The sequence below is a fragment of the Nicotiana tabacum genome, chromosome 22, assembly GCF_000715075.1.
Source record: "Nicotiana tabacum cultivar K326 chromosome 22, ASM71507v2, whole genome shotgun sequence".
NCBI classification, from domain to species: domain Eukaryota; kingdom Viridiplantae; phylum Streptophyta; class Magnoliopsida; order Solanales; family Solanaceae; genus Nicotiana; species Nicotiana tabacum.
This window is the reverse complement of record NC_134101.1, coordinates 26,967,312-26,992,148: the sequence shown is the minus strand read 5'-3', so window position 1 is coordinate 26,992,148 and position 24,837 is coordinate 26,967,312. Positions and strand designations below refer to the sequence as shown.

The 24,837-nt window shown below is 34.5% G+C and overlaps 1 protein-coding gene and 1 long non-coding RNA gene across 5 annotated transcripts; one reads left to right on the top strand and one right to left on the bottom strand.

Moving 5' to 3' along the window:
* The first annotated feature begins 800 nt into the window (after positions 1-800).
* LOC107759877 (uncharacterized) lies at positions 801-8,628 on the top strand. The gene is made up of 4 exons (XR_012705049.1): positions 801-1,000; positions 6,511-6,598; positions 8,254-8,318; positions 8,403-8,628. It is a non-coding gene; the product is annotated as an uncharacterized LOC107759877 (long non-coding RNA).
* A 2,094-nt stretch (positions 8,629-10,722) lies between these two features.
* On the bottom strand, positions 10,723-23,761 carry LOC107759876 (transcriptional corepressor LEUNIG). Of its 4 annotated transcripts, none has more exons than XM_016577886.2 (19): positions 23,488-23,761; positions 23,301-23,382; positions 22,284-22,381; positions 22,074-22,183; positions 19,459-19,848; positions 19,288-19,382; positions 18,772-18,850; positions 18,601-18,676; positions 18,344-18,393; positions 16,498-16,800; positions 16,146-16,355; positions 14,895-15,140; positions 14,672-14,789; positions 13,958-14,067; positions 13,666-13,815; positions 12,768-12,923; positions 12,533-12,649; positions 11,755-11,961; positions 10,723-11,101 (listed from the first exon to the last, which is right to left on the bottom strand). In XM_016577886.2, the coding sequence occupies exons 2-19, from the start codon at positions 23,330-23,332 to the stop codon at positions 10,958-10,960; spliced, it is 2,691 nt and encodes an 896-aa protein (XP_016433372.2). In that variant the 5' UTR covers positions 23,333-23,382; positions 23,488-23,761; the 3' UTR covers positions 10,723-10,957. The 4 variants fall into 4 exon arrangements, with proteins under 4 accessions (XP_016433372.2, XP_016433369.2, XP_016433370.2 ...); XM_016577883.2 differs by having other exon boundaries at positions 14,672-14,813; positions 23,488-23,760; XM_016577884.2 differs by having other exon boundaries at positions 14,672-14,813; positions 14,895-15,125; positions 23,488-23,751.
* Positions 23,762-24,837: the final 1,076 nt, after the last annotated feature.

The window sequence follows — 24,837 nt, the reverse complement described above, 5'->3', positions numbered from 1 at the left end:
AAATTGGTATTTTATTATTTTCTTGGAATAAAAGTTTAACCAATGTACGTTTGACTTATTAGTTGGCTTGCCTAGCTGTAGTGTTGGGCGTCATCACGACCTATAGGTGAAATTGGGTCGAAACAGATCTGGTCTAGCAGCACTTCGCTATAACATCCAAAAATATTCGGAACAAACGAGGTTGTTATAAAAAGGTTTGAATGTACTTTTTGATAACCATTTTGCTGCCACGCACAGAAATGGATTGATTCATATTTAATCTATATATTTATTACTAAAGATAGAATTTTATGTTGGATGTTAGAAAAATCATTAAAAATGAAAGAATCTGAGAAGTTTGTATAGTACAGATTGAATTTATTTTAAAACAATTATGCAATTAATAATTATTAATTATATTTTATTCTATTTTTTCACAACATCGCGAAGCGCGGGCTAATACCCTAGTTATAAATAACAAAGACAATTATCTCTCTCTCTCTCTCTCTCTCTCTCTCTCTCTCTCTCATATATATATATATATATATATATATATATATATATATATATATATATATATATATATATAAAGTTGGAAATTGGCCAGCTGATGTGGCATCCCTGTATAGCCAGCTTTCATATTTATCTTTTTCTGATTTTTTTGAATTTTTTCTGTTATTTCACTCCTTCACTCCATTTATTTCTAATAATAATTTATTAGCCCACTACTCAAAATAATAAATGCTACTAAACAGCCCAAAACACTAAGCCCAATAGCGGTTTTGTTTTACCTTTCACAATAAAAGTCCATAGACGTTTTAATTTGTTTCCTCTTACCTCACGTTCTGAGCATCTCTTCCCTCAAAGGTCAGAGCTTCATCCAAGGTAAAATTCCCAGCTGAAAATTATCTTCTCTGGTAGCTGAAACTTCAAGAACAGCCTCACCTAGCGATGGTTGGCTATATTGATTGAGGAAAGGACAGACTCGAACACCCAAACTTCCGTATTTTGACTAGGTTGGGTATGTTTGATATGGTTCTTACTCTTAGCTAATGAATTTCTACTTACCTCTTTGATGTTACTTATGGCAATTTATTGTGCATAATACTATGAGCCTGACTTGAATTCTCTCAAAAATTTACTAGACACTCTTTCTACTCTGTCTTAGTTTGCTGCTAAATTTGTTCATTACACTAATCTAATTTTTGAGAAAACAGGAAGTAAAAATAACAACAGGTATAAAGATGAGGAGAGCATCCAGGCAGAAGAAGCAACAACAGATCTTATGATAACAACACGATAGGGGTCCAAGAATTACTAAAGAAAATCAAAAAACGTGCGGAAGCTAAAAGAAAATAAAGAAACAAAAAAACAACGGAAAATTAAAGATAGATTGAATTCAAGAAAAAGTTTCTTGAATTCAAGAAGTCTATTCTTGAAGTTGAATCCTAACAACAACAATTAGCTAACAAAGAACTAATCGTCTTTGGTAGAGAATTAAAAACAAGAGATAGATTGTGAAACCCGACTCTTTAGAATAACAAGAACAACAATAAGCCTAAACTTATCACCTTTCTTGAATACCTAGTAGTGATCTAAGATTTCGAAAGAGTTTAATATTACCACCTTAAGTTGAGTCTTGAAGGTTGAAGAATAAATCCAAGAGTAGTCACACACAAGAGTGCAAGAAAAATCTCATAATTTTTATTGATATTGTCTATAATAATCTAAAATCTAAAAACAAAGAAGATACCCCTTTATATAGAGAGGGGTCACGAAATTCCTACCTAAAAATAAGGAAATAAAGTCCTAAACTACTTTGGACAACAAGTCCAAATACCTTAGGAAAAGAAAAAATACTAGGAAACAAAAACCAAGTCAATCTTGGAAAGTTACTCCAACAATCTTAGAAAAAGAAAAACATAACCTTAACTACCTAGGAAAGCAATAAATCTAGTACCAAAATATATGAAAATAAGTTAAAACCAATCTTGGACAGAATCTTGAAAGTCGCAAACCAATCATGGATAGGATCTTGGAAATCTTGGAGGCAACTTGCAAGCAACTTGTACCCAACTTCTATCACGCCTATTGAACCTTGTTTGGGCAGCAAGTAAATCCTTTTTATGTTATAAAAATTTGGCTTCATGTAGGACTTATTGGGCTGCAAGTTTGGACACATTTTTAGGTGCCAAATAGGTCCAATAATGGCCTGATTTGGACCTTCTTCAGAGGATGTCTCTTGAGATCTAATCCACCTTTTCTTGGACATGAATTTGGACCATAAAATAATTATAATATCTAGACAACTCATATCCTTTATCCTTGAACTCTCCATCCCAATTAATAACTTTTTTATTTGCACTTGAAGTCTAATGACTTTGTTTTGAAACTCTTTAGCTTGACATTTTGTTAAAGGCCCTCTTTCAGATTCCAAAGCTTCATTCTTGTCCTTGAATAGATTTTAGCTTCCTAGGATGCTATAATTTCCCTCTTCTTGAAGAAAATTCGTCCTCGAATTTCGACCTTGCAAGAAAAAAAAGTCACGCACTAGTAAGTGGCATCCACTAATATGAAAAAATGGTAGAAATAAAATAAGATAGTGACCATGTGTCCACTTAATCCAATTAAGCCTAATAGGTGTAAATACTCTTTTATAAAGCATATGGACATCATCATCCCAATAAAATTTATGCTTACTTAGAGTTGTCCAATAACAACCTCTCTTAGATGCACTATGTAATGAAATTTACAATGCGATCTTGTCAATAAGGTAGTCCAAACATGTGCATGCCAAAGAAATTATAAAATATTGGTCATGCATCCATTTAACACAAGTATTTCTGCCACATGTATTAAATAAGACACTCTTATGATATAGCCAAGTATCAATTATAAATCCCATGGATTCTTCTACATGTACGTTATTCAAAGAAGTACATAAATTCTCAGAAAGGTCAGAAGAACCCATAAATTTTAAAATACAAATTTCAATACATTCAAGCTCATGATTATAACTTTCCCCAATAATATTCGCAACATCAATGGATTCTACATAATTGCTCAAACTGTCACAGAAAGAGTCATAGATAGGTTCATGAAAGAGTATTTGATCACTAACGTCACAATAATCATGCATATCCTCTTTAATAGTAGCAAACACTTTTACAGGCTCACAATCAACATGCCTAGAGGAATGACTTCTCATCAAACAACAAAACTCACATTCTAGTAATTTATCACATGAAAACTCATTAGACACTTGAATAAGAGAAGAAAGAACATTTAACTCATTAGCAAGCCTCTTCTCATATTTCATGCCTCTTTCCTCCAAGTTGGAATGCATAATCATCTATGTCATACTCAATTTCAAAAGGAAGCAAATTACTCTTGCACTTTAACTTAGATATTAGAGTTAATGACTTGATATGTATCAAAATATCATCATCCACAAAAATTATAAAGTCACCAACATAAGAAATAAGAGTATAGTTCATTACCTCCAAAAATACCTTAGGTGTTCTAGGAAGGCCAAGAATGTGAATGAACCAATTATACATATCATACTTGGACTTATTTACTAATGGAACAACATCACCTTGTATTCTTTTATGCAATGATTCCAGCTTAGCAATGGCTTTAGGAAACTCCATGTCATAAACCTATAAATAAGAATTAAAATAGTCAAAAGGTTCAATAACAAAGAATTTAACCAAGCTTTTATCTTCCACCATCCAACAAGAATTAATTTCGCCTAATTCATGTTGGAATCCAATTGGATCCTTTACCACCATTTCTCGCGCCTCACCTCTCCTTTCAAAAGGTCTTTCAACACGTGGCTGCACAAAATCACAAGAACTAAAACAAGAATGAGTTAATGGGTTAGGAAGTAAAGAAATTTTATTCTTGCTTACACTCTCTTTGGCTTTTATCACAAAACTAACTTTTCTCTCACCCTTAGCCTCTTTTCTCTCACTAAAGTTTTTTTTTTCTTCTTTACTCAAACCCTCTTGTTTTTCTCTCTCTACCTCAAAGACTTTTCTTATCTCATTGCCTTCTCTCTTTTCTTTTCTCTCAAGCTCACTCTTTTTCTCAATTAATATCCCATTCTCTTCACTCAATACAACCTCTCCTTTTTCCTCTCTTGGGATGTTAACATGCACTCCCTTACTCCTCTCATTTTTTTCTCTCTCATATTTTTCCATATTCTCTTTAACAGTCTTTTCATCTTCATAAATTTGTGAGGGAGTCAAAGGTCCAAGAATAAGTTTCTTCTCGTTAACCTCAAAAGAGTATCTATTTTTTTCCATGTTATATGAAGTTCTTCTATAGGTATACCATGGCTTTCCCAACAAGATATGATAATTATTCATGGGAATCACATTACACCAGATCGCATCCTCATACCTTCCAATGGAGAATAGTAATAACACTCTTTTATCTACCTTTACTCCTCTCAACATGTAGGGTTCAATATGCTCAACACAAGGCAAGTTTAATTTTTCAACCATATAAGTGCTAATTGAGTTATAGCCAAATTCTTTGTCAATTCTAAGGGCACAAATCATAGACATCACTTTAGCTCTTGTTTGAAAAATAATTTTACCATTGTCTTCCTTCCATTCGGTATACTGTAAGTTCGACTTTTCAAGTTGTTGAGTCATAGTTCGCCTCCTTTCACTATAACTACCTGTTTGAAACATCTTGAACAAAGATTAGAATAAATATGTATCTCTCAAATTTTGGCTTTTTCCTCTAATGTTCTAGCCTCTCTTACCTTTTTTCCACTCAAAGCAACTCTTGGTCGTTAAACTTTAGATTTATTAATAAACCTTACTAGTCACAACCCTTAGTGATAAGAATGTGGAATTAGAAAAAGAAAAAGAAAGTGAAGGACCAAACCTTGGAAGAATAGGAATTGGCTATGTAGAAAAAATAAGGAAAGAATTTAGGAAACCCAAAACCCACAAGAATAAGGAAAGAAGTTACCTTAATCTTCAAGGACTAGGATCCCCTCTTCTTGTTTCCTTTCTTGACTTGGAAACCAAATAACACTTGAATTCTACAAATAATAATGAGCCATAATGCTTTTCTTTTGGCTGATTTTCGTTTTTTTTTTGTGCTTTTTTTTTTTTGGGTTTTGTTTTGCTCAAGAACCTCCTAAGATTATCAAGATTAAAATTTTGATTAGCCTATGTGCTGATACCACTTGATAACAACACGATAGGGGTCCAAGAATTACTAAAGAAAATCAAAAAACATGCGGAAGCTAAAAGAAAATAAAGAAACAAAAAAATAACGGAAAATTAAAGATAGATTGAATTCAAGAAAGAGTTTCTTGAATTTAAGAAGTCTATTCTTGAAGTTGAATCCTAACAACAACAATTAGCTAACAAAGAACTAATCATCTTTGGTAGAGAATTAAAAACAAGAGATAGATTGTGAAACCCGGCCCTTTAGAATAACAAGAACAACAATAAGCCTAAACTTATCACCTTTCTTGAATACCTAGAAGTGATCTAAGATATTGAAAGAGTTTAATCTTACCACCTTAAGTTGAGTCTTGAAGGTTGAAGAATAAATCCAAGAGTAGCCACACACAAGAGTGCAAGAAAAATATCACAATTTTTATTGATATTGTCTATAATAATCTAAAATCTAAAAACAAAGAAGATACCCCTTTATATAGAGAGGGGGTCACGAAATTCCTACCTAAAAACAAGAAAATAAAGTCCTAAACTACTTTGGACAACAAGTCCAAATACCTTAGGAAAAGGAAAAACATTAGGAAACAAAAACCAAGTCAATCTTGGAAAGTAACTCCAACAATCTTAGGAAAAGGAAAACATAACCTTAACTACCTAGGAAAGCAATAAATCTAGTACCAAAATATATGAAAATAAGTTAAAACCAATCTTGGATAGAATTTTGAAAGTCGCAAACCAATCATGGATAGGATCTTGGAAATCTTGGAGGCAACTTGCAAGCAACTTGTACCCAACTTCTATCACGCCTATTGAACCTTGCTTGGGCAGCAAGTAAATCTTTTTTATGTTATAAAAACTTGGCTTCATGTAAGACTTATTGGGCTGCAAGTTTGGACACATTTTTAGGTGCCAAATAGGTCCAATAATGACCTGATTTGGACCTTCTTCAGAGGATGTCTCTTGGGATCTAATCCACCTTTTCTTGGACATGAATTTGGACCATAAAATAATTATAATATCTAGACAACTCATATCCTTTATCCTTGAGCTCTCCATCCCAATTAATAACTTTTTTATTTGCACTTGAAGTCTAATGACCTTGTTTTGAAACTCTTTAGCTTGACATTTTGTTAAAGGCCCTCTTTGAGATTCCAAAGCTTCATTCTTGTCCTTGAATAGATTTGAGCTTCCTAGGATGCTATCATCTTACTCTCCTCAACTAAGGCAAAACATATTGATGGTAGTTTAGTTAAAATAATGAAACTGTCTATCTTTTTACATTTCAATTTGTTGATTTTTTTTATTGTTCATTATATTCTTTTAGGATGATGCAATTGGTACTGATGGAAAACAGGTTTAAAAAAAAATTAACAACAGATTCTACAGTAAAATTGACTGCACAAATTGAAATGGTAAGATCTGTTGGTTATGCTCCTTGCTTAGGTGTTCATAACTCTTCCATTTCCTTGGTTATCTCAAATAATTCCTTTTGCACTCACCCGTCATTCCTCTTGCCTCAGTTCTAACTATTTGTGCTGTTATTGTTTTGATCACTGACGTGCAGTCTTCACATCTAACGGTTGCTCTGCAATAGTGGAAAACATGGACAAGTCTGATTACCACACAATATATTCTACTATTATACTTAAAATATTATGTACAAAATGGACAGCACGAACAACTCAGTCAAACTTTTTAATAAATCAACTGTAATTATTAATTCGATTTAGATTTAATTAACGAAGAAAATAGTGATGATAGCAAATGAGATGTCCAGTAATATATTCCAATTTACTTAATGGATTAAGTTGTATATTAGAAAAGATTCCATACATTTAGAGACAACATAATGAAGCAGGTTTAATGTTATTTCCACTGTTAATCAATATAGAAAGACAGAACTGTGTAAGGGGTTTGTACGTTAGAAATATGATGTTGATTATCTTATGTAGGTAGCCTTTTGGTTTAAAGTGCACATTCATTTACTATAACCTTAGTAAACAAAATCATCTGTTTTAGTATAAGTGAAGTCAAAAGTAGAGAACAACGCCACATAAAATGTCTAAGTTCAATTTTTACTATTTTTATAGGCCCTACTTCTTTATTGATCTCTCAGTTTAATTAAAAAATGTCAAAAACATAAAAGAAAAATGATTATTTATGCCTGTGTTAACATAATACGAATATAAGATGCAGTTATATATGTTTATTTTTATAGGTATAATAAGCATTTGTATACAATATTAAGCCTTGTGAAATGGAGTTCTCCATCTCGATAATTGTTGAATTGGTCTACAGGTAGTATGAATTGATCTTTAGGGCAACTGTAAGGGCAACTTTTACAGTTGCGTTTTGGCTGAGGTACTTTAGTTACAAAAGTAACTTTTCTTATGTTGGTCCTAATACTTTACTGCTATCTATAATATAAATACAGTACAACAATTATAACATTAAATAAGTTTTAAAAACAATGACTGATTGATAAATATTGTCCCGTTTTTATGAATTTTACACTGGTGAGATTCCAAAAAAGATTTCGCTTTAATGTATGTTATCTTTCTTATTTATTGTTTTTCTTTTTATACACCTATTCTCTCATTTTTCTCTTTACCTTCTCATTAATCCGCCAAATCACTAACGGCAATTTCCTATTAAAAAAGGATAAATCACTAATCATCCTCCTATTCTCATTCAAATTTTTGATAATCATCTTTTTTTCAAAGATCTCGAGCCATTCAGACAAACCATTCAATTTACCCCTATAAATACAAGAAAGACAACATACAAGGAAGATGAGGGGGTGAATCAAAATAACACAAAACATAACAACATCATGAAGAGGAGTAGTTTTTAAACATCAGGTTTATTCCTAAACTATACATTATTCTTCTATTGTTCTACACAAATCACATTCCTTTGCACAAATAGATTTTGTCGCTAAAGTAGCATAAAGATTTAAGCATATAAAATAATACATTCTTATAGAGATCTAAATTAAATATACATTAATAATATAATTCAACGTATGGTTATATCTGCACAATAAAATTTGTCTTACATTATACAGGATTTCTACAATGGATAAACAGATTATAGATCAACGTCATCGAACTTCCTTGAATAATTGTCAAGGTAAATTATTGATGCTAAATTAAATAATTTTATTTCTTTACTATTCTTAGCTATATTAAAACTACAATTCGTCTTTTTTTACAGATGTAAAACAACCGGAAACTTCCATGGATGAGATGTATACAAGAATCACACAAATGCGGATAGAATATTTGAAGTATGAACAAGTACAACTTAGACACGAATTATATAAAGGAGTATTACCAAATAAATCATGCAAAGAATGACTATCTGTATATTCGAATATTATGTTATTGCATTTACAAAATTTAAGCTTACATTATTACAAATAAATATTATTTACCTCCCATTTATTCGACGTTGAAATTGATAGACTTCGTTTTTCATTTTCACCATATTTAATATCCAACGTGGGAATATGACTACAAAATTGTAGCATATTTTATTGATCGACGCGAAGCGCGGTAAAGTTCCCTAGTGTTAACATATTACTCGAACAAATTGTGCTAAATCAGAAGAAAACAATTAGGAATAAAAAGAAAAAGAAAACAACCAAAACAACAACGACCCAGTAAAATCTCATTAATGGGGTCTGAGGAGGGTAGTGTGTACGCAGACCTTACCTCTACCCCAAAAGAGTAGAGGTTGTTTCCGAAATACTCTCGGCTCAAGAAGACAACGAATATTCAAATCCAGCATACTGGTTGTTTGACATCTCTGTGTGAAAATGAAAAGTGCAAAAGAGACATGTGACTCTCCTGTTTGAGGGGGAAACGCCTTTTAGAAGACAAAAATTGTGAATTTCAATAGGCTAAAGCGGACTATACCTCACAATTCATAATATAGATATTATAGGCACACACTAAGTTACTCTTCACATGCAGAGGCGGAACTAGGATTTTGAGTTTATAGTTTTAAAAAAAGACGGTTATACGCCCATCCAATGTATTAATAATGCATCAAAACATGAGAAAGAGTTGAGTAACAACAACCGGCTCAGTCTAATCTCACAAGTGGGATCTAGGAAAGCTAGTGTGTACGCAAATCTTACCCCTACCTAGTAAGGTAGAGAGGCTATACCATCTTCTTTGAATGCAGTTTTATATTTGTAATGTTATATCCAATCAATGGTACATATCTTACTTCCAAACCTCCTCCTTGATCGAACACATTTTTGAGAATCTTGTCTCTTAGAGCGTGCTATGGGAAATTGGTTTATGGCTAAAGCTCTTTTAATGGACGTGTTGAGAGTGTTTTGTGTATTTATGGTGGCTGATTTTGCATAGAAGATGGAGTGTGATGAGTCCCACGACAGGGTTCACATTTCACGAGAGAAATCAAAAATTTCTTCGCACAGAGGAAGATTATGTGAACACTTACTTGAGATTCCACTTATCAAATTCCATTCTGGAAGACACAATTTTTTCCGAAGAATTCGCCATTATATACATGATCCATACATAATATCATTAAAAATTTTAACTACTACCTACTATTGGCAATAAATCTGAAAAAGTATCTAAAAATATCAAAATTTAAATATTCGTATCCTGTCAAAATAAGGAACCATGGCATATATGTTTGGAATAGATTCTATTTTGAGAGAGTTGAAAGTAAAAATAGACAATTTCAGCTCATTTTAAGCTATTTATGCACTTAAAATTGTGTAAGTACGCTAGGATTTCTTCTTTTGATCAAACCCATTCTGAACTGAACAAGCTTTTTAAAAGTATATAGTACCTTTTTTCATGTAGATACTACTTAGTATTAACCATCAGGTTGGAAGATCTTCCCCTTCCATTTCTTGAGAGCTTCAGCTAAATCAACACTCATGTTTGTATTATTATTATTATGATTATTATTATGGTAACTACAAAATGGATTAAAAAACAGCTACCTATCCTTATTATTCACTAAAGAATGAGTTTGATATAAAAAATTTAAAAACGGGTCAAATATGGATAAAAACTATATTATCCAATTAAAAATTGAATAACTAATGAATAATTAATGAATTTTACTTTTACATTTGTAAAGACTCAAATTGAAGTTCCTCAAGTTTGGAAGACTAAAATCCCAAAAGTGTGATCATATTCTAAAAACGATGGATAATATAAATATCCATATTATCCGCCGGTTAACCGATTTTTTATCTGTATTAAATATAAGTCGGGTCAGATAATTTATCCAATTTTGCATTACCCGTTTGCCACCCCTAGTGATAACCACACTTGAACACCATCCCTAACACTGTTTTTTGCTTCTCAGTAAATACCCAAATATGCATTATGTCAACACTTTAAAGGGACATAGATGGAGAAACTTAAAGACTAAACACCCTTGTAAAATTTGGAAAAACTGATATGTACACTCACTGAACCAACTACACCTGATTATTCCAATTGATATAACCACTTTGGAGGAAAAAACATAAGCAGAAAGATGACAACAAATTTTCTTCTTTTAGGTTTTCATAAGATAAAGTTAGGTACCAGCAGTCAAGATGAGCAGGGGATGGGGTTAGTACACGGTTCTTTCAGGCACAAACGGAAAAATAACAGAATACAAAAGCTAATGCTAAATAACAGACACAAGACATCTCTTCGAAAACCAGTAAAAGATTTTACAGTGGACATACAACTAGGCTTGAGAAGGAAGCATGAATGATGGTACATATCTTACTTCCAAAGCTTAACAAACTTGTCATGACTGGCTGAAGCAACTAAACCTGCAACTGTCGACACAGCCAAGGAAGCAATTAATCCTTCATGTGCTGTGAGGGTCATTGTCTTGTTCTCATTCATGTTCCATAGCTCCAATGACTGCAAAATGCACTACATGCATTACAATTTGTGTTTCAATTCTAACATAGACAAAGAGCTGAGTGATTTCTTCCTCTCTGTCCAAGCCTTGGTGGACAGACTCATCAGTACTTTTACTAGTAGAAGATGGTAGGTAATCGGTGGAATAGTTAGAGTGCATGCAAGATGGCCCCAACAGCACAGTAATAAAGAAAAGCACCTCAATTACTTATCCTTTAAGGGGGGGTCACAACATCTGGGAATTTGGGTATGTGGAGTCAACTGAGTATTAGAAAGTTTTTGTTAGACTACGAACAAAATTAAAGAAATTGAAGGCTTAAGAAAGAAAAAGTTAGAAACATGGAAGTGAAGATATTCACATCACAAAGTCTTTCGATATTCAGTCATGAGAAGGAAAAAAGAAGATATTGACATAGTGAAGGTGCAATGAGAAATAGGTTGTTTTCCGGGACCTCCTTAAATCGTACAACCACATTACATGGTTAATTTCGAATATTCAGTGTTTAGCGAGACTAGTCTCTAGGATTTTTTTATTTTTTTTAAAATGGAGAAAAATATATTTAACAAAATAAGCTGTTTAGCATATTCTCTATATCCACTATATCTTGGGGGAAAACGTGGAAGTTTTGCACAATAATGTAGACATGACTTGCCTGGTAACAGCCGATTACAAGCAATGATGAATACGTAGGGTGGAAAACACATGAGTGGAATTTGTTGCCATTTGAACTAAGCTCATGTAGACAGTCCCCTTCACTACCCGATCTCAATGTCCAAACCCTGACAGAGTCTTCACTAACCGATGCTAGGAGCTCGCCTGAGGGATCCCAGCAGACAGAATGAATTGGTTTTGTGTGACCCTTCAGAAACAATAGCAATATGTTAGCCACACCATAGTCTGGAAACACAAGCAGAGCTATATTGAAACATATGATAAAAGTTATTAGTGCATGTAAGCAGCCTTGGAGAAAAGCAACTAGAGAAGTTATCATTTATCTCTCCTAAGACTTTCTATGTCAGGTCATACTTTATTACGGGTAGGTAGCAGGTGCCAGTTCTCATTAACCATGTGAAAATCCTAAACTTTGCAAATGTAATAAAAGCTATATATAAAGCAATCGTAACTAATGAAACAGAAGTTTCACGTCACTAAAAGAACCTTACAATTGTCAATCAAGCTTTTTGCCAAAACTCATGTTCTTAGCCTACATGGAAATTTGTTCGACATGATCCTATTCATATATTTGAAGGTTGGATAAGGAAAAAATAAATGATTAAATCTCTCATTTTTCTTCTAAATATCTTTGTTATTTTTCCAAGTTGTTGAGATGGATTAGCATCTTTCAACTTCCAAAAGAAATTAGAGAAACACTAAAATAAAACGAAGTTAGCAACTTAAGTTGTACGGGCTTGTCATTAAGGAACACCAACCTTTAACGAATGCCGACAAGCTTGTGTCTCCACATCAAGTATCGATACAACATTCTCGGCAGCCGCAGCAAGATACCTACCGATGCGGGGCTGAAATCTCACCTGAGCCGTCCCACCCTACTCGAGACATGAAATAACATTAAGAAGAGATGGAAGATCATATAATTGAGCATCAGTGTCCCCAATCCCCTGTTCCAATGTGCATATTGATATAATAGTAGATGAACAATTTTACCTTGAACACTCTTGTGCAGCTACCATTGTTAATACTCCAACATCTTATCTCACCATCACCATCACAAGAACAGATCAGATCTTCTTTATTGGGATGGAAGTCAAGTGACATTACACCAGCAGAATGCCCAGTGAAAGTCCGAAGCGAGTAGCCCGGCTGAAAATAATTACAGGGGGAGTTAGGAAAACTTCAAAAAGAACAAAGCAAGATGAGTAAGTCTGATTCTTTTCTTCTTTGGTCACTTAAGTTTACTGGACCATGGCCCTTCCAAAGATGTTCATTAATGCATTTTTTTTTCATGAAGAGATTCCTTGATGGCACCAAGAAGATGAATAGTATGTTCAGTAATGCAATTTTACCACAACCTCTCTTCGTAACCACTTAAATGAGTTTGAATTGACAAAATGAGTCACCAAAGTCTTCCACCCATTCTAAATAAGACAACTTGGTTTCTTTCAAGGTCGAACATGGATACAGGCCGTCTTCAAGGTAATTTAAATATCAATACATCCGCTCTTGATTAATAATATAATTAATCTAGATGGATTCCATCAATTTTAATCATATTTACCCCTTTTAGCGGTATATAAACTTCTTCCTGACCTCACAGCAAAAAACAAATAAAGAATATTGACACACAAAAGCTCAGTGGACAAACTAAATATTCTAGTAAACCGAAGATAATCTTACTTTATGCTCTGTTTAATTCGTTCGAGATGTTCTCTAGGAGAGATATCAAACTGAAAGAGACTAGAAACGGTAAAGATATATAGCCCAAAACAGATATAGAGCATACTCAAGGAAACAACTTGGATGGGAATAATCTGAATACGAACATAAAAGATGTTATTAATAATAAGAAATAAATTATCAAACACTAAAGACAGCATCAACTAACATTGTCAGCATCCCAAACCCTGACAGTTTTGTCAAAAGAAGATGTTGCAAGTCTTGCCATGCTTGGACTGAAACGAACATCAGTAATTAGTGACGAGTGCTCCTCAAGTGTTGTTTTTTGCTTTAAGGTATCAGTATACCATAAAACAGCCTGAAATGGAAGATAGACCATAAACAATAAAGTTATTTCTTTAAGAACCACTAAGACGGCATTAAGCACCATAACAATAATGCATTGCTTCGATGCTACAAAAAATACACTTCGAAACGAAATCATTGATAAGTACACTAACCTTTTTGTCATGGCCTCCACTAGCTAGCAGTTTTCCATCAGAGGAAAAGTGACAACAAACAACTTTACTGGCACTAGCCCGAACAGAATTCACTTCATTAAATGTGAAACCTATAATCAAAGGTTCTTCTAGTCAGAATATAACCCCATTCATAATTCTAGATAAACTAGGAAGCCAACTCATTTCCTAGTTGACAAATTATAGATAAAGCATTCATGTTCTTTGCTAATAAAAAACACCATAAATTGACTTTAAACTACAACTCTCAACAACCAACACCCAATCTGCAGAACAACAATTTCATAAACCTTTATGAAACAGATACCATAGAGATACAGAGATATTAGAAAGTAAATGCACCGCAGAGGGTACATTCTTTTGTTGGTATTTTTGTACAACCATTAATCTCTTTCCTTTTCTTTTCTTTCTTTTTTATGGGGGGCAGGGATTAGCTGAACCAGAGGCATTCTACAGGGTGCGTGCAAGCTTTCAGAAATCAATGTACCAAACAGTACGTTAAGATTTGATTTAGATCTTGAAAGGCTTAGAGAGATGAAAGAAATGCAGATGTCACTGCCTAGTTAACAGAGCTTGTATAAATTTTGTCATAACTAAAACACAAAAGGAGGTGTCATATACAACTGGTGTTTAGTACATGACTACACAAAATTCAGGACTAAATTTAAGTCACGGAACCAAGTACACCTCACTAACCTTTACTGACATCCATACCGCGACCAACTGTATCCCGAGGATCGGCATCATCATGAGATAAAAATGACTCAACATTATCATCAAGAGAACCATCATCCACGAACCGATCCATATCAGCCTGCACAAGATCTTTGTCATCCCACTGCCAAAATTACATTAAATGAGGACTGGAACAACCCATTAAGGTTTCATCCACTGGCACAAGATAAAGTACTTCTATTACCAATTGATTCGATGGTGATGTAAGAGTACCATTATTATCTGCTCCAAAGATCATTAATGGTTTTGAAGAACTTCCACTATGTTGCAAGGCAGGCATTGAAATCACATCTCCAGGCGTGTGAGTCGATGGTGTTGAGGGAGCAGAACTTGGGGAAGGTCCAGCAGTGTTTGCAGTTCCTGAGCTATTGGCAGGCCCTGAAGATGAAACAGGATGTTTTCTCTTTCTCCCAGTCTGGTTTTTTGAAGCCTTGAAAGACAAGAAATAGCATATTAGGAATCTTGATAACTTCAAGCCTGTGAAGTTGAGATTAACAATCTCCAATATGGTAATCTTTCCATTGATCCCTTTTAAGTCATGAGAGATCAAAAGCTCCCATCAATAAAGTATAAACATATTACATAGTATTTCCACTTCATATTCTATGGTGCTTGGGATGAAACAAACTAAGCCATTAATAGCATGTTAGGATCATCTAGCCAAAAAGTAGCACGCAAGGGTCAGCACAACCTGGATGAATTATTATTAACATGAGAAATCCTCTAGTTTCATAGCAACTTTGTTTATGCATTTAATATTAGATAAGTGTTAACTTGAAAGAGCATCTTTTCAAACAAGTGAAGTGCTGAAGTCAAAGATATGCAAGAAGGAAATAAAAGGGAGGGAGGGGGGTATCCACGACTATAAACCCAAACACAACAAGGATACTGCAAAATAATGCATAAATCTTATCCCTAGAAATAGATTGGTCAATTTTCTCCACTGCCTTCTCTTTTGTTTTTGATAAGGATTGCCTTCTCTTTTATCATTCTTCTCCAATGTTTCCTCTTCTCCCCCAGTTCTTCTTTTCTATTGTTAATTCTCTTAGGATACTTTACATGGGCCCTCTAATTTCTTTCCCTTTGGGGGGGAGGGTAACTAGCCATCTGCAAAATAGAAGGTGAGAGATGGAAGTGTTGACATTCCAAAAAGATAACTCCTCGGCCTAGTCCATCAACTCGATTCCTTAGTGCATCCAACAGCAAATGACTGAGAAAATTTCTCAATAGAATGCAAAACTTCATTGGTCGAACCAGACTAAGTTCAGAAATTATATGGTGCTTCTTTCATAAGAAAATAATTTCTGACTGTGCTACAGCATCAATAAGAATCTGGTTTGTTAAACAGTAAAACTTTATGACACTAAACAAAAGGACCACATGTTTTATGCCGCTAAAAAAAAGTCTCTATGATATAAACCAGAAAAGTAGAGACCTGATCATTTCCCCGAAAAGAATTTGACATGCTTCCATCTCCTGTAACACTGCCAGTGCCCATAATTTTATCTTGTTGCAGACTGTGATTTGAACTCTGTGGTTGCGGACCAGAAAGTGTGTGTTGAGGAAGCTGCTGCTGTTGCGACTGCTGTGGATTACCAGTATGCTGTTGCTGCTGCTGTTGCTGTTGGAATTGGGCCATCCTCAACTATACATGAAAAAGAAGTTCCAGTGATTACAGATGCCAATAAACTATGTGATATGCTGCAATACATAGTCACATAGTTGACACATGCAAGACCTACAGCTGAGTAGCTAACATTTCACCAAGCGATAACAAGAGATGGTACCTTGAGCAAAATATCTTGTGGAGGACCAGGACCCTGTGAAGCTGAACTCATATTTGGAACAACATCACCAACTGAATTTGAAAGGCCATCTTTGCCCATACTAGAGTTCCGATTACTAAGGAGCATTCGTAGCCTTCTGCTTTCGACGTCACTAGCAGATGGTGAAGTCAAGTTCTGCTGTGCTAGGATAAGCTGTTGCTGGTGTTGAGGTGATAGCATTTGCAGTTGATGAAAGGGCTGGGGACCCTGCATAAAAGACTTTGGCTGCTGGAGAAGCCCCGACGACCTCAGCTGATCATAGCCCTGACAAGCGTGACAGAGAAATATACATTGTAAAATATCAATAAAGGTCCAAATATACATCTCAGTCCAGTAACGATAATACTCACTCTTCTTTTCAATTTATGCATCTTACTTTCCTTTTTAGTATGTTTCAAAAGAATGATACATTTCTATATTTAGTAGTTTTAATTCCAATATTCCCACCCTCAATGACACTCTCTTATCGGAATGACATGGCATGTTTAAGATCATAAGACTCGAGGGGTAATTCTGTATGTTATACAAACCTTTAGTTTAAGACCACAAGAATCAAAAGTCTTCTTTCCATTCTTAAACTTCATGCCTAGTCAAACTAGGGCACAAAATGAGACGAGTAATATATAACACCAATCTTTTATGCACCCAAAAAAAAGAAACTAAAAAACTGCCTAAAAGATGGAAGTTTACAACTTTATATCCGTCAAAGTATAGGGTCCAATCACTTGATTTACCGAGAGAAACCTCGTACTAAGACACCCACAAAATAAGCATCAAATTGGGCGTGCTATTTGCAAGCTTCAATAGAGGAGGAATAATGAAGCATCACATTTAAAACTATATGTACAAACAATGTTTCCCATGAAAACCACTACGTTATATTAAATAATCAAATTCTGATACATTAGTTATGGTCTGCTTTAGGGGCACAAAAGGTCCACTGCAAGCTTAAGAATTCTCAGTAATTCCAAAGAAAAGATGTCCTTAAAGCATACAAAATTTCAAAACCCAATGCCTTTTTTTTATTTATAAGGTAATAGAATTTCATTAATGAAAGGCATAAATACCCGTATGCTAGATGTATACCAAAAAATAGAGAAACCTCACAAAAACCCAACGCCTTATTGGAGCACACTTCAAGGAAACCACTCATCAGCGGACAAGAGAAAAATTTAAAAAGTTTATAACATTGGGTACCCTGAACGCCTCCAATTTTGATAACCCAAAGTAGACAAATTTCACATTCATGTCTAACTGAATGTCAACAGGCACTCATCTCCAAAATTGCTAAAATAACTCTTTACCAACATCACGTAAAAGGTTCGAATTCAACAACGCTTCTAGACAAGTTGCAACAATGTAATCATGAAACAATGGAGACTTGAACGTGAAAAGGTTTCAGAGGCTATTTGCAGAAACACAATACAAAAACCTTTAATACTGCAATAAGGTATTGGCACAACCAGGTTTTCTGTCAACTAACTCCTTTCCCATCAAAAGAACATGTGGCTGCTTCCACTGAATCCTTGGCCAATACCATGTTATGACTACCATCCTTCAGGTAAACTCCACTATATTTTTCTATAAATAGGTGCACTTAGTTATCTTAATCGAGCCGTATACTGCCCATGTAAAAGTCATAAGAAAAATCACAGACACCGATCTTCCGAGACTCATTGTCATATAGAAGCCAATAACATATAACATTTTCTATTGTGATATGTAATCAAAAGGTATTTACAAGAGATGCACTGTCAAAAAAAGCTGAAGCAAGCATAAATTATAAGATAGAATGTTAGAAACCTACAGTGAGGGGCCATCCTTTCAAAGTCAAATTGTTGCCAGCTTGATTTGATCCTAACACAACATAGTTAAGTCAGTTCATCTCTTGATTAAAAAAAAAATCAGTTCATCTGTAAATCAAGAAATCTATGACAACTGATCCCCGATTTTCTGTTTCCTTTTTAATACCAGCTATTCTAATTAGAAACATAAGCTAGATATGAATTAGCAGGTCTGCAAAAAGAAGCAAAAGCCCCAAGGAGATCAACAAAGATAAGATACCAGGAATTCCAATCAGTGATCCTTCAGGACCTGCAGCTCGAGGATTAAGTATCGGATTGATTTCAGTCTTTATGTCCTGCTCAAATGAAGCAACAAACCATGTAGCCAAAGATTATAATTAGTGAAATGAAACTCCTGGAGCAAAGAAACAAGAGAAAGAAGAATACTGACTGGTGTAGACCCTGGAAGTTGCTGACTACGCCCCTGAACCTGTGGGGACATACTACCGCTGGTACCGTGCAGCATTTGCCTGAAAGTAGGAAACCAGAAACACCTTAGTCCAATTTAGACAGATCACTATGAATTACAATGCCTTCAGTCAATTGAAAAAAAACTAAACTTCTTGGCTTAGACGCTAAAGAAATGAACCTATGCTCCAAAATAAACAATTAGAAAGATTCCAATAAAAGTATAAAACAGGTTACTTTATCACCTCCAGCTCCACAAGATGCATGAAGCCTTCCTAGTAAAAATGTTGAAAATTTTCAACAAAAAGTACATAGATAATACAACAACAACATACCCAGTATTATCCCGGGTCTGGGGAGGGTAGTGTGTAATAAGTACATAGATAAAAAATAGTGAAAACCAAATATTTTTCCTTGCTCTCCTTATTTTTCTATGCTAACTATATGTTTCATTTTGGTATGAACAGGTAAATAAATTTAGCTAATTTCATAAGCATACCCTGACGGCTGCCCAGCTGATCCTGCTGCTGCAGATTTCAGCATAGAAGCGTGATTTGGATCTAAAAGCTGACTGACATTCTCACCGAATCTTTGCTGAAAACAATAAAAATTCGAAGGTCAATAACTGAAAGGCATTAATGCTTTCCAAACCTCCATGCAAGACTGCTACCTTTATAGCTGCATCGTCTAGTCTTTCCTCATACATCTTCGTAGCTAATGCATTTGCAGTTCCAGGATTCTGTCTCAGGAGAGAGTCATTTCCAACAATCCCATTAGTTGTACCATTCAAGAGGTGGTTACCATCTCTGCGCTGCTGTTGCTGCTGAGCCTGCTGCTGCTGCTGCTGTTGATGTTGATGTTGTTGTTGTTGCTGCTGCTGCTGCTGCTGCTGCTGCTGCTGCTGTTGTTGCTGATGTTGCTGCCTCTGCATTAAAAGCTGCTGCATCTGCATTTGCTGCTGCTGTTGTTGCTGTTGCTGTTGTTGTTGCTGCTGCATATGTTGAGGCTGTTGGGCTTGCTGCTGCTGTTGCTGCTGCTCCCTTGCCTTCATTATTTGTGTCTGCAATTTCCAGATTTACATTATAGATAAAGCAAATGAAAAGCTGCGCAAAACCTTATAATAGATGAACTTTCAACAGCCAACCAATAATGTGGCATTCATCAAATAAACATTTTACTGGTAGAAAGAATGACAGCTCATTCTAGAAGCCCCATAGGAAACTTTTTATCCTAATGAATTAATTTACTAACTAAACTAGATTCTCTCTCGGTGTCAGATAAAGCCTTACAGATCCCAACATTTCATGGTCCAAACAAATTAAAAAGAATTTTTGATTCGTCTATTTGATAGTGCATTAAAGTTGTAGGAGGTTGACAGTGCATCTGCTGTACATTCACAGCCAAATCAAATCAAGCATCTCTGACCACATACCAGATCATTAACATGCTAAAAACTCGTATATCTAAATTCTAAACTAGATTATAGTAGGAATACAGGCACTTTAAAAGAGACTGAGCCTCTAGAATTCATTATAACAGGTACAGATGCTCGGTCAATAGATAGAACTGAATCCATTTTGAATTCCCGTACAGTAAGAATAAGAAAATTTCTGACAAATCTGCAGTCTGGTCATATGGACAAAGGCATGGACTGACAAGGACCTAAATATGAATGGGTTTATGCAGTTGGAGGACAAGATGTGGGAAGCGAGACAGATGGTTCGGGCATGTGAATAGGAGGTGCCCAGATACCCGCAAGAGGTTGACCATGTTAGGTCCGAGGGGTGGTAGAGGTAGGCCAAAGAAGTATTGGGGAGAGGTGATATGGCAGGACATGGCACATCTGCAGCTTACCGAGGACATGACCCTTGATAGAAGAGTATGGAGGTCGAGAACTAGGGTAGAAGGTTGGTAGGTAGTTGAGCTTTTCTTTTTTAATACCTGTAGCATCATTATTATTCGCGGATTTCCTTACACTTAGATCTCTATTACTACCGGTTGTCTCTTTTGCTTCAGTTATTTTACTATCATGTTGTTGTTAATGCTTCTTGTTATTGCTTTGTCTTCTCAATTATGATGTAACTTTGCTTTTCTTGAGCCAAAGGTCTATCGGAAACAGCATCTCTACCTCCACAAGATAGGGTTAAGGTCTGGATACACACTACCCTACCCAGATACCACTCGTGGGAATACACTGGGTTTGTTGTTGTTGGATGCAAGCGGTTGATGAGTGGACCAAGGACATATAGAATGTCCCAAAATGGGATTCTCCGCGGCAATCCCATGAACCGGACAATTGGAGGGAAAATACAATGGCCCCAACATCAGTTCATAAAACATACAAACCATATCAACAACAAAAATGACATTACTATTGAAGAGTTAAAAGTGATTATGTACCCAAGAATCCATGAAAAAATTTACTATTAAGGGTAAGGTCAATAAAGTTCAACTGACCTTTGCATAATTATCACAATTTGCACCAAAGGAAAGAAGCTGAGTAGTTTTATCCACTAATCAGGTAATAGTTACTTGAAATTTTTATTCAGAAAAACCATTAAGTGAAAAGTTTAAGAAGCGTATATCTTTTGGCGCAGCTGGTGGCTCTACAAAATATTGAGACAAATGGAACCAACAACTTTCTAATCAAACAAACAACTGAATACAAGCCAAAAGGAAAGCATTTTTTAGCATCACTTTTATCTTCACAAGCAGTAACTCTACTTCCCAACAGTGTTGTCAAAGGCGCGCTTAAAGCGCGCTTAAGCCCTAAAGCGAGGCTCAAAATATGTTGAGCGCTTCGCCTCGCTTTGGGGGCGCTTCAGTGTCGCATCAAGGCTCTAAGACATACTTTTCCTTGCCAATGAGTATAATCCTGAAAAGGAGACACTAAACAATTGATATTTCATTTTATCGTAATTCTTTTTCAATTTTTTTGTCTGTATAAGTATTATTCGTGCTTATAATTATTGGTCTTGGACTACATATATATATTTTTACTTTTTCTCCAATTGCGCCTTTTTTCATTAAAACCCACGCTTTATTTGCGCTTAAAGCCCCATCGGATCTTAGAGCTTTTTTGCACTTTTAGCCTTTTATAACACTGCTTCCCAACAGTTCTCATGTAACAAGGAGAGCAAGCAAGAGAAACTATTGACGAGAACTCTAAGTAGTTACTTCGTAATTTCAGCTAGGGACTACAAAAGTAATCATATTGGAATAACTAAACTTAGGGTCCAGTTGAATAATAACTTTTATAAGATGGAAATTCTTTCATTAACCAACCTCGATATAAGAGGCAGCAACTTCGGAGTGCTTCTCATTGGTCCTTGCGATGAATATGTCCCAAAAAACAGACCACCACTCAAATAGAAAACCACCAGGAGCATCAATAGCTGAAAGAAAGACGATCCAAAGGTCAAAATAACGAAAACCAGAGAAAATCAAGTAGGGAAGTGCAACTCTTTTCTGCATAAGCTCAAATTATAATCTCACCAACAGGGTCAGATGACACTTTCCCTTCAGCTTGAAAGGCCTGAGCAGAAGCCTTTAAATCTCTCTTCACTAAATAATCGTGAATATAGACATCTAACCTGTAACCCAAAGTACCAAAGGCACTGTGTCAGTTAACACAATAGATATTACAGCAGAGATACAGATTGCTAAGAAACAGACACTGAAAACCTGATTGCATTCATCGCCAGGTGCGATCGAATTGATTGTAGATACATAAGTTCAATTAATTGACTGATTAGTTAACAAGGAAAAAAATATTCGGATGAGTAAATACTTGACCTTGAAACAACAACTACTTACCCATCCTATAAAAAAACCTCGTATACCTTCATTAACTTTTGATCACTAATTAGAAAATTGAAGAGAACCAATTTGACAGCTAGAACTGCTGGTTAAAAAGAGGCCTACTTTTTCTTCACTTGAGTCATGTTTCCAATAATCTAGATATGAGTATAATCAGAGAAAAAAAGATTTCTTTTTTACTAATTAAATGTGCTCAGTTCTCCACATTAATAGTATTGTCAATCACACTAAACCCTTAAGCACCCAAACACTAACTGCTGCATTCAGCCAAAGGGAAATCTTCATATTCAGATGGCTGAGAAAACACACACCTCTGTGTTTGTGTGTGTGTGTGTGTGTGTGTGTGTGTGTGTGTGTGTGTGAGAGAGAGAGAGAGAGAGAGGGAAAGCAAGTGTTTAAGCGACAAAAATCACAAAACCAATACCATAATTAAAGCTTAAAGCTGTGCAAACCCTAGCAGCACAAGAGCTAGTAAAAAAAGACTCGAACTTTCTTCAACAAAATAAATACCAAACACATAAAACACAAAATTAAACATACACAGAACTGCAAATCTGGCTAATAGGAAATAAAACTATCCAAAAATTGGAACTTTAACACAAAAACCTAATACCCAAAAACTGAAGCAAACAAGAAAAGGAAAAATAAATAATGCACAAACAACAAACATATACTTCAATAAGAAAAGCTTACATTTTATCAGCTTCCCAGTTTGTTTGAGACATGTTGTTTTTGTCCAACAATTCAAACAAACCTTCCTTAATAATGTCAGATCCTTGAAAAATGAAAAAAACAATAATTTTTGGTTACTAATTAATTCAAAACAAAAAACAGAATAAAGAGTAGAGATAGAAAAGGCATAAGTGTGTTTGTATATAACCTTTTTACATTTGTGTTTTTTGCATATAAAATTGGAATCTAGGAGAATGGATGGACAGAAAGACTGATAAAAAAGAAAAAAATAACTTTTTTATTTATTTTCTACAGCTTTTTTTAGTGTTTTATTCAACTCTGTTTTTCTCAGGGAACTGAAATTCTCTTTCTTTTTCTGATGATGGGTTATGGAAAAAAATAAGGGGGTTGGATTTGCTGGAGCTGATGTTGCAGATATTGTAATTGTTCTGTAAGTTGAATTTTGCATAACAAGCCCTTTCTTCTTATCTAATTTTCAATAAAAGTCCTCGTAGAATAAAGCTGATTTATTCCTTAGTTCTAAAACGCCCTTTAATATTGAGTAATTAACCTTTATAACCATTTGTAAAATAGAGTTGATTTTTATAAATTAGCAGGGACAAAAATGTCATTTCAAATATTTAGTCTTTCGACAGATGGTACTAATGTTGCAGTATATTTGCATAAAAGTCCCTTAATTTTAGTGAATTTGCGTTTTCTTTTTCACACTCTAGATCTTCAATTCTTCATTAATTTAATCTAGAACCTTAAGAATTGATCAATGTCGGGTAGGTTGACAAACTGGAGAAATGACAATTTTATCCTCTGATGTCAAAAAGGGTCAAAGTGGTTTTGATTAAACTTATAGGAAGTTTTGTCATTTAACCTAAGTTTAAAAACAAGTCAATTGAGTAAAACTAGTGATAACGTCTTCTAAAAGTAGAATCTAGTGATCTAATTGGTTTTACTTGCAGGAATACAATTCTTGCATAATTAATGATGCGTATTAACATTTCACAAAAAAAAAAAATAGAAATGAAAATATGAATTTTAGTTGGATATCAGACAGAACATATACACTGTGGTCAAAATTCGCATACAAACTTTTTTTTCCTCCTCTCTATGGATGGTACACAAATTTATACAACCAATTTCGACCAAATAATTATTTTAATCAAACAAATAAGTCAGAGATTATATAATTATACACATATAATGATTAAGATTACCGGTCAAACAATTACACTATGACTTTAATGTGTTGTAGCTGACACGTGATAGGTTCAAATCAAACATTCTTATTAAAAGTCTCACATATGCCTACCATGACAAAAATAAATAAATTATGCTATTAAGTATGAAAAAGTAAAAAGAAACTTAATAATAGTTAATAGCAACGTTAAAGTTGTTGACAGTAAACAACTGCTCGAAAAAATATTTAATGAACATAATAGGAGAAAACTTTTATTTAAAGACGATGATTAAGGTATTACAATGAAGGAATATATGTAACCATCAATTGGATTGATTAATAACAAGAAGAATTATTTAGTTGTTG